General features: G+C 48.3%; 1 protein-coding gene across 1 annotated transcript; it reads left to right on the forward strand.

The window, feature by feature from the left end:
- Positions 1–1237: 1237 nt before the first annotated feature.
- LOC104537138 (nuclear pore complex protein Nup98-Nup96-like) lies at positions 1238–14116 on the forward strand (the record flags this gene model as incomplete). Its single annotated transcript, XM_010179934.1, is given in 11 exon segments — positions 1238–1371; positions 2604–2791; positions 3980–4096; positions 5548–5852; positions 7399–7512; positions 8501–8639; positions 8895–9072; positions 9419–9583; positions 11370–11375; positions 13862–14053; positions 14056–14116. Coding segments are annotated over 11 exon segments (1599 nt in total), but the record flags the coding sequence as incomplete, so codon positions are not given.
- Between the last annotated feature and the right edge of the window lie 57 nt (positions 14117–14173).

Raw genomic sequence — 14173 nt, forward strand, 5'->3', positions numbered from 1 at the left:
TCACAAAGAGGCTGGAGCATCTCTGCTGTGGGGAAAGGCTGGGAGTGCTGGGGCTGTTCAGCCTGGAGAAGACACGGCTCTGAGGGATCTCATCCATGGACATCAATACCTGCAGGGAGGGGGCAAAGAGGATGCAGCCTGGCTCTTCCCAGTGGTGCCCAGTGCCAGGGCCAAAGGCCATGGGAACACACTGGAACACAGGAGGGTCCCTCTGAACATCAGGAAATGCTTTTCACTGTGAGGGTGTCCCAAACTGACACAAGTTGCCCTGCTTGAGCAGGTGGGTAGAAAAGTGGTGATCTTCAGAGGTGCCTCCTGTTCTGAGAACACCCAGCAAAGTAACTTCATATACTGGTTATGACAGGTAAAAAGGGGTGGGAAAGCTACATCCTCGTTGTGATAAAATATTAATCAGTGTGTTGCAGTCAGAGTATATCTATTCTGTCTTGCTAACCTGATGCTTCTGCACTTCTTGTGCTTGGAGCTCCCTCAACGTAACCCCACAGATGACCCAAGGGTTCACTTCCGTAGGCAGTGCCTGCAGCAGGGCAGTGTTGGGAAGGGCCTTGCTGGTGAACGTCTGCTTGGTTAAAGCAGCTTGTGATCTGGGTAGAACCAGTTGTCTCAAATGCTGCTCTTGACTCTTTGTCTGGCACCTCAGAGCGGTGGTGGTCTTCTTTTGGAAGGCACAGATTCAATCTGGCTGTCTTCCAATTAGAATTAAGCTGCTTTAGGTTGCTCAAGAGACTTGGTAGTGTGAACACTTAGAGTATTTTAGTGGGGATTAAAATCAGATGCTAGAAGATGCAGAGACAAAATTAAGAGGCCTTTGTGTAGAGCAGACTCCAGACATCTTGCAGCAAGAATATAAAAAGTTTCCATCACGGATTTTTATTTTTCTCCTTAAAAGATGTTTCAGGAGTCCCTTCAGTCAGATGTATTAGTTAAAGGTTTTGGCAGGCCGGGCTCGTTCTCCAGTTGTGTAGCTCTCCATGCTGTCAGCTTTTCCCGGATTAAAAGGTACTTGGTAAAATGCGAGGAAGGAACAGAGTCTGATTTCTTCCTCCAGACAGCTGCAGAAATGGTGGCTGGCGGGCAGGGGACAAGAACACCGAAGTTTGTGTAGAAACTTGAATTCCCATGAGCACGTCCTCTGATGGGAAGGATGTCTGTTCTACTTACCCTGTGTTCTATTAGTAAAACCTTTAAATGCTAACACAAGCTGTTCTTTCTCTAGCCCTGACAGACCCAAATGCCTCAGCTGCCCAGCAAGCAGTCCTTCAGCAGCATCTCAACAGCTTGGCTTACTCGCCCTTTGGAGATTCTCCGCTGTTCCGAAACCCCATGTCCGACCCAAAGAAGAAAGAAGAGGTAAGTGCACATAAACATGACACTCACTTCCTGGGAGAGACTTGAAATTAATTGGTTTTGTGCTCAGTATCTTCCCTTAACTACGCAGTGAGCAGCACAGTACGTTCTCATCTGTGTGCTCCTACCGGTGTGGTGGCTTTTTGTGCTCTCCAGGAACCAAACCACTTATACTGCATCTTTGTGCACTGCTCTTGACTGCACCAGAGCTTGGGCTTTGGGATTCTGGTTATGCTCACTGCTGCTAGGTGACAATAAAGTTGAGTAATTATGTGCTTGAAATAGGTTTAGCACTTAGCTTGAGTTTTGCTCGTGGCATCCCTTAGGACAGTCTCTGTCAAACTGTACCCTCTTGGTTTGTTTTAAAAGACAAAAACCAAGCACTTTCAAGTGCCCTTCCTCCTCTTTGGCTGGTGAGGGCTGGAGTTCCCCAGTGAAAGCACATGTGGTCGTGCTCTCTGGGCTCACCCACACGTTTGTGGAATCCCTCTACCATGAGCAGGGCCTCTCTGTCTGCTTGATAGCCCTGCCCACTTCTTGAGCCTTCTTAGCTGCTCCTCAGAGCAGGCCAGTCCAGCTTGGTGCTTGCTGCAGAAAGCTGCGTGCACTCATACACGCGTCTCTTGGGCACCCTGTGCTCACGGGTCTCTGGAGAGCAGCGTGATCCCTCTGCCTGTCCCATCGCCATCCTCGTGGGCCAGTTGAGCTTGGAGCTTGCTAGAAAATTACACGTGCACACCCCCACATGTAAGGTGTGGGGACAGGGCAGGTGCTCTGCTCTGCTCTGCCAGCAGCTGTCACCCAGGCACCAGTGAGCTCAGGGCTTGTTGCAGTGGATGTTGCTGAGACCTTCGCTCCCCCCCAGTAGCTACAGCTGAGACACACACTGATCGCATCCCAGGGGCTGGAGTGGAGACCCCCATCTGCTCTGGGCACTGAGGCTTCCCCTCACTCCAGCTGCTGGCACAGCGTGCCCACACCCCTGTCTGACTCCCCAGACTCATTCAGCGTGGCTTTTCCTCTCAGTGTCACTTCCCTTACCTATTGTAAGCCAGCTTCGCGTCTCGGGTTTTGTTTATTGCTTCCCCTTTACTTACTACGCCCTTTGCATTTCAAAGGTCCTTGACTGGAGAGCCGTAAGAAAGCGGGCGCTCTGCCCACAGCACCCAGCGCTCTGCCCACAGACTCTTACAGCAGTGGTATGGAAATTCCAATCCTGTCTCTTTTTGTTCCAGAGGCTGAAACCAACTAACCCAGCAGCTCAGAAGGCCTTGACGACTCCCACCCACTACAAACTGACACCACGTCCAGCGACCAGAGTGCGGCCAAAAGCTCTGCAGTCGTCTGGCTCCGCTAAATCCCATCTGTTTGATGGTCTGGATGATGACGAACCATCCCTATCCAATGGTGCATTCATGCCAAGGTGAGTTTTTGTTTTGTGTATGTTGGAGGGAGGAGGTGGTGTAAGAATCTTCTCATCATAGAATCGTATGAATCTTCTCATCAGATCCAGTGAACTTCTGTATAACATCCTGAATTCTGTGACTGGTTTTTGACTCGCTTCAAATATGAGTAGTAATAACAGATTTTCTGTAAAACTTGAACTGTTTTCTGTAGAGGAGATAAAAATGTTCAGTTTAAACTGCTAATGCCAACTAAGCTGTAAAATGAGGTCATCCCGTGACTGGAGCAGAGCTACTCTAAAGTCACTTAGGAATTACTACAAGGGAAGCTTGTACAGTGCAATACTTCCTGCTCCTGGTCTAGGTTCGCTAATGCAGTATGAAGGCAGATTGCTGGCGTTTCCGTAGCCCAGCACTGGTTCTGTTTCAGATGCACGTGTTCCTGTGAGAAATGAAGCTGATGCTGTGGATCTGCTCTTGGGTTCAGTTTTCGAGAGCAGCAGTGCCAATCAGATTGGAAAGGGCTTTGGGAAGCTTTAGGTTTTGGTAAAGAACAGAACCAAAACTTGCAAGAAAGATGCCTCAGTCACTGAAAGTCCCTCTAAGCACAGGCTTTTTAATAACATGTTGTAACTTCTGTGAGCTTGGTTTGTCTTTAATTTAGCCTGCACCATCTGTTTGCTTTCCTGGGAGAGAGCAGAGTGTGGAATTACTCAGTGTGTTATTGAAAAACACCAAATAATGATCTAAAGATCGGAATGAAGGGATATTTTTGAGCAATTGTCATAAACGTTCAGTGATGGTTGCACTGCAGGCACTGAACCCCCAGCCTGGCCGTTGATTTGCCCCTGAAGTGCTCCTGTGGTGACAAAGAGCCTGCGTTTGTGGGCCAGACTTTCTGTGCAGGATTCTGTGCTTCTGCAGGAAAAGCTCTGTTCTGTAAAAGAGAGAATACTGTGATTTACTGAACTCAGGTGTTTAAGCTTTCAGTGGCTTGTGCTTATAAACCAAAGATTTGAGTTGAATTCCAAAACGTTTGAGTATCTCAACTGCTGCAGTGCCTTCAGAGAAGACTTTGTATGTCCTGAGGGTGGAAACAGGTCTTCAAAAAGCTGGTTTCTGTTTCCTGGAGCATGTGAATGAAGCATGAAATAGATATTTATGCAGTGGATATACAAAAATTTATCTTTGGTGTTGGTTTTTTTTAGGAAGAGCATCAAGAAGTTGGTTTTGAAGAATATCAACTGTAGCCCTTTGTTCTCGCCTGTTAATCGTGAGAATGAGGACCTGGCTTCTCCATCGGAGTACCCGGAGAACGGAGACAGGTACGTTGATTCATCATGCAGATGCTCGACTGATGAGAAGTGCAAACTGGTTATGCCTGTCTGGATTATTATTAGTAGAACAGGTAGTTATTTTCAGATACGTCATCTCACGTGTTAATTGGAGGCATTTTGACCTGTGTGACACCGATTTCCTTATACGGTTAGTTGAAGTTTTTCCTGTGTGGTCACATACCAATTCATTCCCTCCAAAATGAGGACTTCAAAGAGGAATGACTGATTTTCTGGATATGTCTCTCTTCATTCCCTGTAGCAAGAATTCAGGTCAATTCTTGAGGGATGTAACAAACCTGACCCTGAGGTGAGAAGAGCCTCTGTCTGTTTAGCCCTCAGTAATGTGGGAATTGCAAGGAGGCTCCACTGATCCAAATGTCTCATACTAGGAATGTATTTTCGACATTTCAAAATGAGGAATATCTAAGGCTGTCTCTCTCTCCCTCTTGCTCTCTCCCTCTCAAAATCCAGAATACCTACTTCTGGAAAAATCCATGGCCGTATTACAGAGGATCTCTGGTTTAGGTTTAGTTTTCTTTTAGTCAGAGGCTGGAGGAATTCCTGATCAACTCAACACTCAGATTTTACTGAGAGCTACCAGAAGTTACTAATTATGGGAATGGGGAGCCTCGTTTATGACCACCTTAGTCTTGACTTGAGCTGCCCATCATGGGGCAGGGGTGCTTGGCTGTGTTGCCAGCAGCCGGGTACACAGGCAGCTCTCTGAAGCTGGTATTTGGAGTGACTGTCTCAGTAGCATTCTCAAGGTTGATTTGATGATTTGATCCTGGTGCTTGCAAGACTCGGGTGTATTTGGGGCACAAAAGTCTGTAACAGCCTGGTTCGCAGATCACGGAATCTTTCAGATGGGAGGTGACCTTGGAAGGGGTCTCTGTTCCTCAGGCAGCCTCAACACTGAATGCAGACCTGGTTGTTGTGGCGTTTGGCCAGCTGGGTGTCTCAAACCTCTGTGGACAGAGATTCTGCAGCCTCTCTGTGTCCCTGTTCCAATGCTTGGCTGTCCTCATTGATTTCCTCGTTTTAATTTAACCACAGTTTCTCATCCTTCTGCCGTGGGTGTCTGTATAGGGCCTGAGTCTTGTCTTCGATGTTGGAAGGCTGCTGTTACAATTCTCCCTTGCAAGGCTTTTCTTCAGACTGAGCAACCCGTTTTGCTGAAGGTCTTTGCTTTAGTCCCCCGACCACCATGGTACCTCTCTCCCAGTCTAATCACTGTCTTGTAGTGGGAGTCCCAGTGAGACGCACAATGGCAGAGGTTGTCTAGCAAGGGCAGAGGGAAGGGGAATGATGGCTTCCCTCACTCCACTGACTCTGCATTTCTTGTGGTGCTCCTGTTTGCTTTTTATATGAAAAAGACACCAGAGTTTTAATGTCAACATTGGAACTAAATAATTCAACTGTATTCTTCATTTCTTCAGGTTCTTTTTGTCCGTGCCTGCCGATGAAAGCCACAGACAAGATGGTGAGCGAGAGGAGGAGGAGGATCATCACGAGGTGACGAGGTTTTACACCAACCCCATTGCCAAGCCCATCCCACAGACCCCAGAGAACACAGCGCACAAACGCCCCAGCAGCGTGGACGATACCATTGTGGCTCTGAACATGCGCGCAGCCTTGCGGAACGGCCTGGAAGGCAGCAGCGAAGATGCCTCCTTTCATGACGATTCCCTTCAGGATGAGCGTGAAGAGGAGCCTGAAACTGTCCATCACCTGCACCCTGCAGGTTAGCCTGGGACGGGGCAGTGCTAACTCTTCGGTAGATGTGGGGTTCTGACAGCGTTTCATGCATCTTTCATCAAAGTCCTCTGGTGGAGACCCTCAGTTTTTTCTTTCCCTCCTCTTTAGACTACAAATCTTCCTTTTCAGACTCTTCTCCAGCGCAGATTTTTTTTTTGCTGCCGAGTCAGTGCGCGGTTAAATTTCCTCACCAAACTCTGTGTTATGTGGAGGTAGTGAGATGTGTGAGAGGGAGGACTCGGTCTGAAGTTGTTCCGCGGTAGGAGACTGAGCTGACTGTAGTTCAGGATCTTGGAGTTACAGGAGTGAGATCTCAAAGTCAGAAATCTCACGCTTGGTAGATGTTAATGTGCAAACTGCGTGGTAGAGTCTGCCAGGAAAGGAGGGGACTGTAGAACGTGGTCGGTCTCTCCAGGCCCATCGTGTGTGTATTTTCAGTGCTCTCAGTTCTGCTCCGAGTGTTTAGTAGTACTGGAAAAGATGAAGAAGTGCAAAGACAGGACGAGAGGGGTTTTGAGCGCCTTTCCCTTAACTAAGGCTTGGTAGCTGTTGAAGAGGTGGGGATGTGTGCTAAGAGTTTTTTAAACTCGTGAGCGTTCTGGAGAAGGGGAAGAGGAGAAGATTTGTCCATCCTTTCACCTCATGAAACCAGCAGGTGGCACGCTCAGAAGAAATGTCTCCAGACGTTTTGTAGACGCAAAGAGCTTTTGTCAGATTTTACCATTAGGCAAATGAATAGATGAAAGAGCATCGGAGGCTGTTAAATGCAGAAGATGTCGTATCTTGGTCAGCCGGTGCCTGAGCCCTCAGATTATAAAAGCTGAGCAAGGTTCTATCCAGTGTTGCTGAATGCGTCTGCGTTTCTGATTCTGCCTGCGCATCTGCTACCGACCTCTGATGACAGGTCGCTAGGCTGGAAGAGCCTGGTGCAGCGCTTGTCTTAAGTTTGTTGTGAAGGCTGTGGAATTAAGGCATTTTGACTTCTCTGTTTGCATTTGTGGCACTGAGTCTCAGTTCGTTTGGGGCCTTCAGTTGTTCAGGCTTGCAGAAGAAATCACAGAATGGCTCGGTTGGAAAAGCCCTCTGAGATCATCACGTCCAACCGCTCCTGTCTGCCCCCTAAACCATATCCCTAAGTACCTCGTCTACCCGCTCTTTAAACACATCCAGGGATGGTGACTCCACCACCTCCCTGGGCAGCCTGTTCCAGCTCCTGACGACCCTCTCAGGAAAGAACTTCCTCCTTCTCTCTAACCTGAACCTCCCTTGGCACAGCTTGGTGCCATTTCCCCTTGTTCTATCCCCCATCACCTGGAAGCAGAGCCCAGCACCCACCTCTCTACACCCTCCCTTGAGGCAGTTGTAGGTGGTGATGAGGTCTCCCCTCAGCCTTCTCTTCTTCAGGCTAAACAAGCCCAGTTCCCTCAGCCGCTCCTCATCAGGCTTGTTCTCCAGAGCCCTCACCAAACTCTTGAGATGCTGAAGCTGGGAGCTCGCTGTCAGCCTGGCTCTCAGCACCTTTTCTGTTGTAGGAATCGTGCTAACAAGAGCTGGCTACTACACCATCCCCTCCATGGAGGAGCTGGCTAGATGCACCAACGACAGAAACGAGTGTATCGTGACAGACTTCACCATAGGCCGCAAAGGTGACGTGCACAGCTTTTCTTGTCGCTTAAAGTCAGTTTTAGAGCTATGAAAACTGAATCGGAGTTGCATGGCCCCAGTAGGGTTATAAACAGTGCCCTTGTGTTGGGAACACTTCCGTCAAAGACTTGTCGTATTTCGGATTGGTTGCACTAACAACCTGTGCAGGGGCTGACTTGAGAAGCTTGAATATGAAAAGAGCAGAAGCACCTGCGGCTTTCAGGATGCTTGCTGCTCCTGAACGAAAACGTTGTAAAATCCAAAGCGATGCAAACCTGATTGGCGTTGCTTCCATCTTAGTTGCTGTCTACACCGGAGCTGCCTGAGCTCTGGTGAAGAACCTTCAGCCCAAGTGGTACCCTTTACTGCTTTTACTAAGAAAAATAATCACACGATGTCTGCTATTTTTTAAAACGCTTTCTCTAAATATGCTATGGAGCTGAGGGTACAGGTGGTACTTGTGTTGGCAGTATGAATAGCCAAGTTCTAACAAAAAGCTTACTGTGCAAAGCAGTTGGCTCTAAGGAGTTGATAACGCACCTGCAGTGTTTTCACACTGGAAGGAGTTGTCGCTTGTGCTTTGTTCTGGGACACAACAGAGCCAGGGGTAGGTGGGGAAGGGAGGTTCTCTGACGGGAGAGTTTTCATGGACAAATTGTGATCACGGAGTCACAGAATGTCAGGAGTTGGAAGGGATCTCTGGAGATCACCCAGCCCAACCCCTGCCAGAGCAGGATCACCAGAGCAGTCACACAGGAACACGGCCAGGGCTTTGGGTGTCTCCACACAAGGAGACTCCACAACCTCTCTGGGCAGCCTGGGCCATGCTCCAGAACCCTCACACTCACAAAGTTTGTCCTCATCTTCAGCTTGAACCTCCTGTGCTCCAGCTTGGGACCATTGCCCCTTGTGCTGGCATTGGCCATCCCAGAGCAGAGCCTGGCTCCTTCCTCCTGACACTGCCCTTTCCAAATTTGGTTTGTTTCGCAGGTTATGGATCAATTTACTTTGAAGGAGAAGTGAATCTGACTAACTTAAACCTGGATGACATTGTGCACATCCGTAGAAAAGAAGTTATTGTTTACCCTGACGATGACAGAAAACCACCTGTTGGTGAAGGTTTAAACAGGTAAATCTAAAACACGTGCTGTGTGGGGACAGTGCCTAGTAAGGATGTTTTTTATAATATTGACAACCTGCTGTGTTTGCAGGCAGCTACCGAGAAATCTGATTCAGAGGTGTGCGTTTGGATTGCAGCTTTATGAAATTGGGTGTAAAAGCTGGCTTGAGCTCATAGGTTCAAATCTTAGCTTCTGTATGTGTGCTTTAATAGCTTTGCCTGAAAAATCTTGTAGTCTCTTACACTTCTGTCTGTCTGTAACAGACGAGCTGAAGTTACCTTAGATGGAGTCTGGCCTACAGACAAAACATCCCGTTGCCTGATCAAAAGCCCTGACCGACTGGCAGAGATGAATTACGAAGGCAGACTGGAGTCTGTGTCCCGGAAGCAGGGTGCTCAATTCAAGGAATATCGCCCAGAGACAGGATCCTGGGTGTTCAAGGTAACTTGCTTGGTCTAGTTGTAACGTGACTTAGAGGAATATTGTCAGTAGTCTGAACTTAGAACCTCCTGAGAACTTACAGTTCAAAAACCTCGCTAGACTTCTGTCAACTGTCTCGAGTCCTTCCGCTGCAGTGCAGCTGCCCTCACCAAGCTGATCAGAGCTGCTTTGGCTTTAGACCTGCGTGCAGCAGATGTTCGTGGTCTGTGCGAAGCTGCGTTTGCTCCAGGTGTCACAGCTGCTGTGCAGGGTGGACAGTTATGCCAGTTTGTTGCTCAGGCCTTTGGAAGTGGCTGCCTGAAATGTTTCTTCGAAGGTTTGATGTATTTTCCCTTCTCACACGCAGGTGGCACACTTTTCCAAGTACGGCTTGCAAGATTCGGATGAGGAAGAGGAAGAGCATCCTTCAAAAGTGGACACGAAGAAGTTAAAAACCACCCCTGTGCTGCCCCCAGGACATCTGCCGCCCCAGCAAATGGCCCTGAATGGCAAGCCATCACCTCCAGCCCAGGTAGGAGGAGGACAGTGCCTAAAAGGGAGTTCATAACATTAAATTTGAAGAGTAGCTGGTGCCTGGGGAGGGGTTGTTGGAGTAACAAGTAGCCTGGAAACCAAGGAGCAAAACTTCTTGCGCAAACGTGCAAACTCAGTAGCTCTTCTGACCTCTTGACGAGTGTTTGCATGTTCTTTAAGATACTCAACGTTCCGTACTGAGGGGGTGTGGGGATGGGAAGGCTTTAAACCCTTGTTTCCTGTTTGAATTCTGATCTAGGTCGAGTTTGGTGTATTTGCACCACTTACAGAAGAAAACTTGGTTTTGTAAATATTGAATATATGCTACATAATTATTATGTGTGCTGCCTGCCTTGAGCATGGTACTGTGCATTAATCTGACTTGCCCAGCATTTAGTGTGCAAGACTGTATGCTTTACGTTTTCAGACTGTGCTCTATTTCTATTAAAAATTACTTTTCAAGGCTGGTTGTATGCTGGATTTTTAAGTGCACTTGGGTTGGATGTGATTTAAAGCTCTGTCAAACATCCTCGGTGGCGGCCTCTGTCCTACACAGGAAAGGTGTCTTACACATTTTTTCCCTGTTCATTGGCAACCCCTTAAGGACTAATGATGATTTCATTTTTAAAAAAAATCCTTTTACGTAGGTTTAAAGGGTTACTCTGATTGCATCTTCCCAGTGTAATTAGTGTGGGTACTGTCAAGCTACACCAGGAGCTGCATCACAGCAGGGGAAGAACCAGCTGGTTTGGAAGGCACTGTGCCATTGCTGGGGTAGAATATATTCTGTGTGCCAGGTGTGAATTTTAAATGCGTGCTAACTCTACCTGTAGCTTTTTGGAAACACTTGTCATAAGAGAAAAGCGAGTGCAGAGCACGTATCTATTAGTTTTTCCCAGAACTGGGTTCTGGATTGCCTGGTTGTAAAAATCACAGCTCAGCAGCTGGGGCCTGCAGGAGCTGCACAAGGGTATTCAGCAGCGGGGTCAGACTCGCTGAGGGGTTTCTGTTTCCCCCTTCAGCAGTTGGTGACTGCAGGGAAAGGCGCTGGGCGCTCGCAGCCTGTGGAGGCGTGGATGGCGTGCGGCCAGCCTGCGTGGTGTGTCGTCTCGCAGGGAAGCAGAGGAGGGCAGCGTTATTGCTGCAGCTCTGAAGTCAGAGGGTGGCAAACAGCTTGAGAGGAAAATGGGTTGAACACTTCTTTTTTTCTCCTTTGTACTGGGTCTAGTCCTTTTGAAGCAAGTTGATGTCCTAACAGCAGTTCCCTTCGTTGGCCAATGGCTTTGGGTACCTTAGAGCCCTTTTTGGACAAGGGTGTACTCGTGGTGTCAGGAAACGGAAGGAATCACAATTCATCACTGCTTGTGCAAACAATTTCGTTGCTTCTGTGCTAGGAAAGCATTAAATCAAGTGGGAATTGCTTTTAATTTTACAGTGTGTCCTCTGCAGAAACACCTGAGCCGTTCCAACAGCAGGTTGGCCTGGATGATCTTTGAGGTTCCCTCCGACCCAAACCGTTCTGTGATTCAATGGTATCTGCCGCTGTAGGTCTCCGTGCAGGATAGAGGGGCCCAAAGCCAAGGCTGGGTGGCAGCAGGTCACCTGGATGCCTTCAGGACAGCCAGCGCTGGCGCGTTCCGGGCTCCCAGTGGCAGGAGTCCTGGTGGCCATGAAAGCAGAGTGCCAGGAGCAGCACAGTCTGCTCTTTGAGCAGAACACCTGCTGCAGTGCCAGCTCCAATGAGCTGCTGCCTCTTCTACGGGTTCTGCTCTGGAGAATCTCAGAGCAGGGTCCAGCTCCTGCTCTGTCGCTCTTCCCAGCTCCCTGGTAATCAAACCCTGCTCTTGTTAGGTAGACCCCTTAAGTAATTGCGTTTTAGTTGAGATGGACACGTGGCTCTCTAGCAGACTTGCCTGTGTCTACCACCTTTCCGTTTCCCTTCTTGTTCAGGTTAATGGGGACCCGAGCTGATGTTTTAAGCAGTCCAAAGTATTGGGAATAGGTGTGATTTATTCATGTCTTAGAGTTTCAAATGTACTTGGCAAAACCTTGTCTGGGTTAATTAATGTATTTTGAGTTGCATACCATTAGCTAAGGTTTTTGTTTCTGAAAACAGGAAAAACATCCAGCTTTGCTTCCCAAACCTCAGAGAAGCTCGTAGCATGGCTTTAAAACTTGCCAAACTCTTGGTGTGTAAAACATCAGGGCAAAACCAATTATTTTCTGTAGGAAGCATTTAGGATCTAAACTTGAGGTTTTTTTCTTTCCTCGCTAGCTTGACTATGAATGAATTTGTTAATATTCCAAGGTCCACAGGACAGAGTTACACCATGGACCTGGCTGCATTAAAACACAATGAAGGAAGCAGTGAAACTTTTGTTTGTAACCATATTTTGACTTGTAAATCTGTTCCCCATGCCGTAGGCGTGCTCGGATACTGCTAGCTAAGGCTCTTTCCATGTCTGCTGTTAAGCTCTATCTTTACAGGCCCCCTGGTCTAATTAATCTGCCTCATCTGATAACCTTCATCGTGTTTCTTGGCTGATTCTAATGAGCTTAGAAGCAGCCACATGAATACGCTCTTCGGTTCCTTAGCATGATTTCCAGCGCACGATCTGCCGCGGTTTCCTTGCTCATACATACACATGGCTCCAAAGCGCTGCTTCAGCTGCCTCCTCCTTGCTTGTGGAGCCCGAGTGAGCTGGGAGCGTGGGTCTGCCACAGGACATGCAGCAGGAGTGGTCAGATTGGAGCAGCACCAGTGCAGCGGAGCCCAGGACTGGGGTTAGAGCCTGTCAGGAGCCAGAGGGTCGCCTGGTTAGGACCTGAAGGCCGCTCAGCGAACGAGGCGCAGGCTGATTGCTCCTGGGCTTGTTGTGCTGTCTGAAGGTTTTCCTGCCCAGCCTGGAGTGTGAGTCTGGGTTGTCCTGAGCAGTTGGAGGTCTGTAGAGGTCACCAGGCTTGTCACAAAGGTGATCCTGTATGATTGCCTTCAGAAAAATAAGACTAATTCTTCCTCCTGCCTTGGACTAGCAGTGGAGATGAGAAATTTAGCTGCGGATTAAAAGATAATTACTGTATTTAACTTTTTAACTGCTAATGTGCTATCAATAAGTTGAGTATAGTTGGAAAAAACCCACAGCTTTCCAGTCACAGAATCCCAGACCGTTAGGGATTGGAAGGGACCTCCAAAGCTCATCCAGTCCAATCCCCCTGCCGGAGCAGGAACACCCAGATGAGGTTGCACAGGAAGGCGTCCAGGCGGGTTTTGAATGTCTGCAGAGAAGGAGACTCCACAACCTCTCTGGGCAGCCTGGTCCAGTGCTCTGTCACCCTCACTGAGAAGAAGTTTCTTCTCCAATTGAAGTGGAACCTCCTGTGTTCCAGTTTGTGTCCGTTACCCCTTGTCCTATCATTGTTTGTCACCGAGAAGAGCCTGGCTCCATCCTCATGACACTCACCCTTTAAATATTTATAACCATGAATGAGGTCTCCCCTCAGTCTCCTCTTCTGCAAACTAAAGAGCCCCAGCTCCCTCAGCCGCTCCTCAGAAGGGAGATGCTCCACTCCCTTAATCATCCAGTCCAATGACAGTTCTGTCCTGGCTTAAATGTTTTAAAAAAGATTTCACACATGTGTGCACACGCGGTCTGTGACCCAGCCTTACCCTGTCTCGAAGGGACTCTTGTCCACTTGCAACTTCTGTCAGGTTCGTTGTGGAAGATAAACTCAGTATTTTCAGTTTGTACAACGTCACAAAAGGAGAACAAAGCGGTGTAACAGTGACTCGTGTGCTCATCGCCAGCAGCGGTACCACGTGTCACTGCTGGAGAATCACGGCTTTTAAATCGTTGCTTGGCCATCGAAAGTGTTCCAGGTTGAACTTGGGTAGAGGAAGCTTCTCTGTGTGTGACAGCATTTTGAGGGAGAAGGGGAAGAAGGCAGGGTGCCCAAAACTCTTCCTTTTAGTTAGTCACATGAAAAACAGGAAGCTGAAGAACGGCTTCTTAAACTGATGGCAGAGCTTGGTAAACTTCAGGAGGACATCACTGAACTGTGACTTCTGCTTCACTGTAACCTGTGCTGTTACGTTACAACTCTGAAGAAAACGGGAATAGGTTGTATGTGTTCATCCCTGAACTTAATGTGGAGTCTTGGCACAAGCAGGGGAGTACTCCGCTTCGTTTGCAGGTGATCGTTGAAACTATTAAATGCTTTTTCTGCAAACTGTTGTGATCTGTCTCATTGTCTGACACGGCCTCTGGTGTGTCTGCAGACCCCCGAGGTGGAGCAGCCGGGCAGAGTGGTGGAACTGGACAGCGATATGGCAGACATCACCCAGGAGCCTCCCCACGAGGCCGTCGTGGAGGATAACTTGATGGAAGAGCCGGAGGCAGTGCCTGCTTCGACTCACATCGCCTCAACCCTGGGTATTAACCCCCACGTCCTGCAGGTGAGGAGCCTCAGTTTCTCCTCTCTGAAAGAGAGGACTTGATAATATTTCTCACTAATTTCTTAGTTTGCTTCCCCAGTATGCCAGCTTGCAATAAACTGTACATCACAAAATCACAGAACATTAGGGATTGGA

Source organism: Mesitornis unicolor, unplaced genomic scaffold, assembly GCF_000695765.1.
Source record: "Mesitornis unicolor isolate BGI_N332 unplaced genomic scaffold, ASM69576v1 scaffold6342, whole genome shotgun sequence".
Taxonomy (NCBI): Eukaryota; Metazoa; Chordata; class Aves; order Mesitornithiformes; family Mesitornithidae; genus Mesitornis; species Mesitornis unicolor.